General features: G+C 46.8%; 1 protein-coding gene across 2 annotated transcripts in view; it reads left to right on the forward strand.

The window, feature by feature from the left end:
* The window catches only part of Usp43 (ubiquitin specific peptidase 43), a 61,549-nt gene extending 55,267 nt beyond the window's left edge, over nucleotides 1-6,282 (forward strand). For both annotated transcript variants that reach the window (XM_034508105.2, XM_034508104.2), the window contains exon 15: nucleotides 4,100-6,282. In XM_034508105.2, coding sequence (XP_034363996.1) covers nucleotides 4,100-5,181 — 1,082 coding nt within the window. In that variant the 3' untranslated portion in view covers nucleotides 5,182-6,282. The remainder of the gene's footprint in view (nucleotides 1-4,099) is intronic.
* Nucleotides 6,283-9,196: the final 2,914 nt, after the last annotated feature.

The raw sequence follows: 9,196 nt of genomic DNA on the forward strand, positions 1-9,196 counted from the left end.
TATATTCTGTCGCTGGGTCTTCTCTGATAGTTCTACTTTGAGGCAAGCTCTCACTGTGGAGCCCTGGTTGGCCAGGAACTCAGTCTCTCGGCTTCCTGAGTGGTAGGATTCTAGGTGTGAGTCACCACACCCATGTTGGACCCTGTTGCTGCTTTTTCTGTTTCTACCCACAAGGCTTTGCTCTTCCCTCTCTAGAGTGAGGGGATACTTGGAGTGAGAGAGGGGATGGTGACTCTGACTCCCAAGGGTTGACATCCAGCCCTTCTCTTGTCCACTTTTGTCCACCTGGCTCAGTCTCAGAGGGAGAAGAATAGCCCTGGCTTATCTGTAGACATTACCTGAGCTTCTAGGGGACCACAGTGAAATTTGGGGTCAAGTTTGTTCTAGGTTGCCTCTGCCTTCAAGAGACATGAGAGCGAAAAGAACAATTAAATTAGGAGCAGAGAGGTGCTGAAAATTTTTTGACATTGAAAGTCAGTGGCAGAGATCTTCAACTATGGATTGGGGCTCAGAAGATGTCCTGGGTGCACATAGCACGGGGCCCTTTTCTCCTGTGTTCCAGCTCTGCTTGTCTCTGATGCTTGCCTGACACAGCAAGTTCACTTCTGCCCCAGGGTCTTTGCCCCTGCTACTCCTGAAGTCTGGAACTTGTCTTCCTCAGATTCCTTCCCTCCCTCCCTCCCTGCCTCCCTCCCTCCCTCCCTGCCTCCCTCCCTCCCTCCCTCCCTCCCTGCCTCCCTCCCTCCCTCCCTCCCTCCCTCTCCCTTTCACTTAGGTGTCTCAGATATTGCTCATTCCTCACACCCATCCCTCCTTTTCTTCTTGACCCCTCCTTATTCACTGTAGCCTTTGCCACCATATTACACAATATCGTATGTTTTGGTTTTTGTCAAACCCCATGAGCATAACCACTTTCTACTTGCATTTTTGTTGTTGTTATGATACAGGGTCTCCCTGTGTAGCCCTGGGTGGCCTGAAACTTGCTATGTAGATCAGGCTAGCCGCAAACTCACAGGGATTAGCTTGTCTCTGTCTCCTGAGTGCTGGGATCAAAGGCATGTACACCATACCTGGTACTTATTTGTGTTTTTTCCCAAGCACTGAAAAATAATCTTTAGCACACAGTAGGCTTTTCTTAAGACTTTTTGGGATGAATTAATGGGTGGCTGTTAAGATGTGATGGAAACCCTTAGGGATATTGAAAGTACTTGACCTATTGACGATGAACTAAGGGTTGGGGAGAAGAGGCCCTAAGGCTTCTGCCCACAGCATAGTATGACCTCAATTTGGAGATCACATCCTTAGCCTAGAAATGGAAGTGACTTGACGATCTAGGTGGCTTTACAGGGACAGGAACAGAGGAAGCATCTCTTGGAGCAGCTGCCCTGTGGTTGGAGGCTGTACGCATCAGCAGACCAGGTGACCACCACAGAGGGGTCCTGTAGAGCCTGAGAAGATCACTGTGTCTATTGCAGGGTGTGTACAACTTCCAGGAAGATGCAACTTAAGACTGTAGGTCCTTTGTGGTGCTCAGACTCCCTGGATTCCATCCTCCTTCCTAGCTCTCAGCTTTCCAGATGACCCATCTCCCAGAGGAAGGGCTTCAGTACTGGACAAGAGGCAGGCTGCTGGGTTAGTGAGCAAGTGCCCAAATGGGTACCTGCTGCTTTTCCTTTCTGCTTATACCATTTGCTTCTCAGTTTATCTAAGGTTCTCCATCCTCACCCCCTCAGATCCTGTTATGGGGCAATAAATAGATGAAAAGAAATAAAGGGTGATTTTTCTCCAAAAAGAGGCAAACCGAAGGGGTCCTTTGGGTGTCTGTAGTGTGGGTTGCTATCAGCCCTGGCCCAGGGTCCTGTCACACCAGGAAGAAGGGAAAGGTGGTTATTTACAGCAGCAGCCAGGTCCTCTGGCCACCTGCCAGGGCTCCAGGCCACCCCACCTAGTGAAGGGCGAAAAGCCATAGCTTTGTCCTCCTGATGCAAAGCTCCCCTCTCTGCCCTTCTCTGGCTGTGGACGAGGAACAAGAAAGCTTCACACTTACTTCAGCCTCCAGAGCAGTGTTTTATCTTTCCCCAGGTGTGGGGATTGAATGGTGAAGCCACAAGGTCAATGCAAACTGAAATGACAAAGTATTTTGGGTGGAATTAGGTCTATTCCTGGCCAATCTAAAGAAAATCTGTAAAGAAAAAGATATCAAAAATGGCATGTGAAACCCCCAACAGGTGAGAGCCCCACGAATCCTTTGCTATCTGCCTGAGGCTGGTCCAGCACTTTCCCCCTTCCCCCTGGGGGCCTGCTTTCTCAGCTACTGGCAGACGTGTTCTTGTGCACTTAAATTCTTATCTCAGCATTCTCTGTGTTTCTTTTGCTCTCCTTGACCTCACACCTGTGTGCCTGAGAATCTTAGGACATCCCCCCATGGGTGTTCTGTGACAAAAGTCCTTGATTATCTTTAAAGTTGGTCTCTGTCATAGGCCTTTGGGACTTTTGTAATAGAAATATGCTGGGGTCTTACCAATGACAGAAATTTCTTCTTCGTGGCTCTGCAGGATGGAATCAGGGACCAGTTAGGTTGGTTTATGGTGAATTCTCTTCTTTGATGCAGAGTCAGAAAGACTCTGGTTTTTTTTCCTCTTCTGATAACGGACAGTTTTAAAGCTATTACCTCGGGGGTTAGAGTTTCAACTTAGGAACTGGGAGGGATGTAAGCCTTCAGCCCATAACACTCAAACTCCATGATTAGCATATCAGCAGCAGCCAGCTGGATGCCAGCATCATGCTTATATACTTGACCAACTAGCACACAGCACACACGGACTAGGGGCAGTACATGTCAACGTCAAGCAGTTTTGGCAGTGTGGTGATAGTGACACTTCTTGGGAAAGGCACTCCATGTTGATCATTGTATGTTCTTTTTAGAAGGGCTGAGCTGTAGAAAAGAATTAGGAAAATAAGTAATGAAATAGCAACACTCCTCAGCCCCTCACACTTCATCACTTTAGGTATGCATTTCTCTATCCTGCTTTGTATGTCTGTCTTCACATGCATGCAGAGTACATAGTATGTCTGTGTGTCTGTGTGTCTGTGTGTGTCTATCTGCCTCTCTTTCTCTCTCTCTCTCTCTCTCTCTCTCTCTCTCTCTCTCTCTCTCTCTCTCTCTCTCGTGTGTGTGTGTGTGTGTGTGTGTCTGCAAGCTGGATCACAATGCCTTATAGGATTCTGAACTTCTCACTTAAGACTATATACCAAAACCACTTTCCCAGCTATTTACAGACAATTGCAAAATACAATAAGACACAAAAGGCAACACTGATAAAATGGATAAGATGAATCCCATAGTTCCTTTGTTTTCTTTTGGGCTCAGTATGAGATATGTGACATTCTTTCATTTTAAAGTACAAGTACCCAGTTTTGACCCAATTTGAGAGACATTTGGTATGCATTTTGTCCTTATGCATAGTTGAAGATGGATGATAAAGATGTTAGATTTCAGGGCAGCTGACTCAGTGAACCCCTCAGTGGTCTGGCTGCAGGGCACGTGGATCTCGTCAGCCCTCAGCGTCACGTTCTTATCTGCTGACTCAGTCAACTACCGACAGGCTTGGGAGGTGGCGGGAGCAGCATCTGGGGAGGATGAAGAGTATCTACTAAAAATGTACCAATATTTTTCCTTGTGACTACTTTCTAAGCGCCATAGCACAACAATTGTTTACATAGCATTTGCTTTGTGTCTGTTTCATAAATAATCTAGAAATGACTTTAAAAGTCTGTGGAAAGATATGCATGCTATTTTACAGAAGACGTTTATATACCCACAGGTTTTGCTATCTGCTGGGATCCTAGGAGCAATCCTCTGTGGATAACAAGGAAGGATGTGCCTTCTTTGCCTGTGGCTTCCCCTGTAGGTTTTAAATGTATACATGGATTCTGTGGGATAGTGGATGAAACCATTGGTAGCCCTGAGGTCAGGACCCCTGTATCTGGCTTATGCTGTGGTCACTGTGCCCAGACTTAGACCTGACACACCATTGCTTGAAGGCTGGCACTGCATGTATTCCTTAACAGGTGCTTGTGGTCTTTGTGTCTTTTTCAGGAGGAGTTGAGGCCAAGCCTTTGGTTCGGGGTGTTGGTGGCCGAAGTATCAGCATGAAGTCACCTCCTGCTTCCAGATCCAGGCATGGGCCCTTCAAGACCATGCCCCTGAGGTGGTCCTTTGGACACCGGGAGAAACGTCCTGGTGCATCTGTTGAACTGGTGGAATACCTAGAGTCCAGAAGAAGACCCCGCTCCACCAGCCAGTCCATTGTGCCACTCTTGACACGTGCTGCTGCTGCAGGGGATGAGACATCAGCTTCACCAAGGTCAGATGTCACCCTTTCTGCTAAAAGTGAAGACAGCAGTCAAGCCATTGGGCAAAGAACAACTGGGGTGCCCCTTTCCTCATGTCACCTCAACCACCAGCAAGCCCTGGGGTCCTTAGATGACGGTCTGCACACTGCTAGGACACGAACAGGGAATGCAAGTCAGGATATCAGGCTCCCCAAAAAGTTTGACCTGCCCCTCGCTGTGATGCCCTCAGTGGAGGATGAAAAGCCAGCACACCCTGAGGGCCAGAAGATGACAACGTGGAAGGGAAGTAGCCAGGTGGGAAGCCAGAGTAGCCCACCTTCCCCCTCCACTGGGTTGCTCAGAAACTTTAAGGACAATGGCCCAGGTACCTTACCCAAGATGAAGGCTAAGGCTGCCCTGGAGGAAAGGGCCCCTGACAAAGACAGGGGACAGGGGACATTCACTCTTTTGAAGTCTGTGTTTTGGAAGAAAGAGCACAAGAGGACTGTCAGGACTGAGAGCTCACCACCAGCACCCCCAATCTCCCTGGTGAGTGGCCGGCTGAGCCCTGCCATAAATGTGCATGCCCGAGGTTCATCCCCAGCTCTCAGGATTCGAGAGAGCCCAGCCAGAGGCCTGGGCAACCACACGGAGAGGGACATCCGATCTGCACCCAGCTCTCTCCACCTCCCCCGAAAAGCCAGCAGGCCCCCTCGAACCAGTACAGCTGGCACCTCACAAAGGACCATTCCTGGGGAACAGACTTCTTATGGCACCCTGCAGAGAGTGAAATACCACACTCTTTCCTTAAGTCGAAAGAAATCCTTACCTGAGTCCAGCTTCTGATGGAACGGTTCAGTGTTGTGTGAAACTGGCATCCCTGAGGCTGTGCACTGAGAATCTGCAGGCTGCTTATGTCCAGAGTGGATTTTCTAGAATCCAGTTGACTTGTGGCCTCCGAAAAGAAAAGAAAAGAAAAGAAAAGAAAAGAAAAGAAAAGAAAAGAAAAGAAAAGAAAAGAAAAAAAAAAAGTTTGGTTTTTGTAACTCTTTGTCATATTCCAATAACCCAGGGTCAAAGTGGTTGGGTTCCCATTGCTGGGTTTTGATACAGCCTGGCCACTAGACGGTGCTGCTGAGCCCAAAATATCACTACAAGGCTAAAATTAGTATTTGGTGTATTTAAGTCCAGGGCCTGCCATAGTCTACTAAAAAGACTCTGGTGTCATGTCAGATACTAATTCTCACCAGTTTGTGTGCTCTTAACTTACATGCCCTACTTTTCTTCGTTCCTTCTTCCCTCCTCCCTTCCCTTCTCCCCTCCTCCTCTCCCTCCTCCCCTTCCTTACTCCCTCTTCTCCTCCCTCTTCTCCTTCCTCCCCTCCCTCCTCTCCCTCCTCTCCCTCTTCTCCCTCCTCCCCTCCTCTCCCTTCTTCCCTCTCTCCTCCCCTCCCTCCTCTCCTTTTCCCCCTTCTTTTCTTTCATTTTTTTAAAATAAAGGGCTTGTAAGAAAGATCTTTCCTTTTCGTGCTTGTCTTGGATAAGTGTCAAAGATACCAAGAAACGAAAAGAATAAGAAATAAGAGTATGACAGTGGCAGTGAGAGATGGGAGAGGAATGATTGTGTTTCAGGAGAGTATTTAATATATAACAAGGAAATTGTATTACAGCTTTTCAAGGTATTTTAAAAAGATAACTATTTTGATACCAGAATAAAGAAGTTTTTTAAAATATATAAAATCTATGCACAATTTTAATAAAAATTGTGTCTGTGAAACCTGCAAATGGTGGACTGAATTACTGAAATTTGCGAAGTGACCCACTTCATTCCTGTTGCATTGCATAGTCAGTCACAGCTTGTTGCTATCTGTCAGAATGCAGTTGCCTGTGTTGTTTCTGAAACTTAAGGGAAAAAAAGCTCTTAATTAAAATTATTTGTGCCTCTGTCTATCCTTTTCTTTTCCTTCATTTAAAAATGTTTTAAATTTGTATACACTTTTGAGACAGTCTCACTCTGTAGCCCGTACAGGTCTTGCACTCTTGGCGATCCTCCTGCCTCAGCCTTCTGAAGGATTATAGGCACGAGCCACCATGTCTAGCTTTTGACTTGCTCTTTCTGAAGGAGTCTAAGGCTTCTTTCTCTGGAGGGAGCCAGCACCCGTGAGTCTGAGGCTGCCTGGCTGACCCTGCGCTCTCCTGTGTGCTTCTGTATATTTGCCTGTACTTCAGGACCTGGTCTAGGGATACCTTACAGTTTCCTACAAAGACTTTGCAAAGCCTAGACCCAGGACTGGGGCCAATAGCAGCTCATTGGCAGCGTCTTAGGTAAACATTCTCTGGAGGGTGCTCCTGACCACAGGAATGCAGTCTCCCCCAGACCATAGTGTGGTTGTTGCATGTCTTTGCAGCATTTTTTTTTAAGTCAGAAAGAATGGGATCCCTTTTTTTCTCCAGTGAGGAAGACAATTTACCTTTCATCTGAGCAACAGTTGTAAGACAGAACTAACATAATCAAGAAGCTGGAAAAGCCAGCTACCAGTCCCCCTGAGGGCTACAAGTCCCCTAGCAGGCCCACATGCTTACATTCTAGTAACAGACCATGTTTCTTCAAGTCTTAAACTGTCGGATGTGGGCCGTGTGGAAGATATGGTCGATCCTTTGCTCCTGGCTGACACCAAGCTCAGTCTCACTTTGCTCTCTAAAATTGTGTTATACCTCAGGCTTGCACCCGGGCCTCTCTCTTGGAATGCTCTAGACTCTGGGATTGTGAGAGGGTCCCAGATGTTAGCAGTGTTCTCTGATGGAACACATTGGGGCATCTATTCTAGACTCATAAATACTCCAGGGTTTGGAAAGAGGCAGTGACACTTAGACCCTAGTAGGTATCTTTTTAAAAGACTATAGTCCCTGTCTAATCCCTTTCCAGGGGCTACAAGATGGAGCTGGTAGGAAAGTTTGCAAGAACACTGTCGGAAATGGCTGGTTTCAACTCCTACCCAGATTGGAGCAGTAAGACCAGGTTACAACCTTGGCTGTTGCCTATTGCTATGAAGAGATACCATGACCAAGGCAACTTAGAAAAGAAAGCATTTAGTTGGGTGCTTGCTTAGAGTATCAGGGTGAGTCCTCATGTGTCGTCAGGGGACATAGGGTGGCCGTCAGGAAGGCATGGTGCTGTAGTAGTAGCTAAGAGCTCACACCTGATCCACAAATAGAAGGCAGAGAGAGGAGTGTGTGAGACTGGGACTGTCTTGGGGATTTGAAACCTTAAAGCCCACCAGCAGTGACACACCTCCTTCAACAAGGCCACACCTTCTGATCCTTTCTAAACAGTTCCACCATCTGGGAACCAGGCATTCAAATATATGAATGAGCCTGTGAGGGCCATTCTTACTCAAATCAGCACAGCTATTCATCTGATGAGGTTGTAGGTGGGCAGGCTTTCACTGGAGGAAGAGGCAGAGTAGACTATCTGAGCAACTTTCTAATCGTGTTACTCACGTGGGAACTTATAAACCAGGGTCAGAGAAAAGTTGGGAACTCTTAAGCCAGACAGCCTAGGCAAAGCTAGCTCCATGTGAAGAAAGGCCATCTCTCCTATGAGAATCCAGATCCTTGCCTGGGTCTAGCCTGCTATCTGAGGGAGGGTCAGAGGTTTGATGCTGATAGCCTCATTCTAAGGTGACCTCAGGTTCACAGCCTTTCTCTTTATTTCTCTTGCCTATTAGAGGAAGGAAGGGCTTGTAGGTCTTGGGCTGGGAGGTCACACAGTGCAAAAAACTACAAGGATCCTGATGGTCAGAGGAGAAAGCTGGGAAGTCTAGTGGAGAACATGGTAGGAGTTTCATAAAGACAGTTCTGGGCACCGTAACAGTGGTGTGCTCGCTACATCCCATCACACATTGTCACCTGTACTGATCCAGAACCTTGTCTTGAGGAATGGTAAGTTAGGCTACCCAAGATGTGTTTATTTTCTTTTGAGATTACAGGTCAATATTTACAGCCATTGAATGCAAGTTGTTCCTTAAGTACTTTAGTAGCCTGTATAATTCACAATACTTTTAAGAAAAAAAAAATCAGTTATATCGTGTGTGTGTGTGTGTGTGTGTGTGTGTGTGTGTGTGTGTATGTATGTGTGTGTACAGCATATGTAGAAATCAGAGGACAACTTATGGGAGTCAGTTCTTTCACATGTGTGTCCCAGGGACCTGACCCTTGGTGGCAGCACCTTCACCCACAGAGCCATCCTGCTGGCCCTCATTACAATCCTTTGAGGTAGGTACTGTTAAGAGGGAACTGAGGCACAGAGAGTTTAATTCACCTAAGGTCACACAGCTACTAAGTTACCAGAGCCAGGATTTGCTCTCACTGCCCTCTCTGAAATAATCAGTTTGAACCAAATTAGGGCAGGCAAGTGTAGTCCCCTGAGTTTAGTAACCTGAGACTACTTGGTTTGGATTACACATACACACACACACACACAACAGTAGCAGCAGCAGCACTCACCAATTTAATTGGCAGCCTAGCTCCTTTCTACGTACATAGACCCCTCTTTGAGCAATGCACCTGACAACCTCAGACCCCCACCTAACCGAGCTACATGTACACCCATCTCTGCACAATAGGACAAGTTTCTCCTACTCTAACAGCAATAGAACCTATACAGTTTCTGTTCAGATATATCCCCAACTTATTAGAAAAGAATAGAAAGGCTGATCCAGTCTGAACTGGTCTTGAGAACATATGCACCAAGGCAAAACTGTCCTCAAGTTAGAATTCCTACCATCTTAACCTGTGCATACTTGGGAATGCATATGATTAAAATAAGGTGCATTATGGGAAGAGACATACACCAGTAGGAA

The sequence above is a fragment of the Arvicanthis niloticus genome, chromosome 6 (assembly GCF_011762505.2).
Source record: "Arvicanthis niloticus isolate mArvNil1 chromosome 6, mArvNil1.pat.X, whole genome shotgun sequence".
Taxonomy (NCBI): Eukaryota; Metazoa; Chordata; class Mammalia; order Rodentia; family Muridae; genus Arvicanthis; species Arvicanthis niloticus.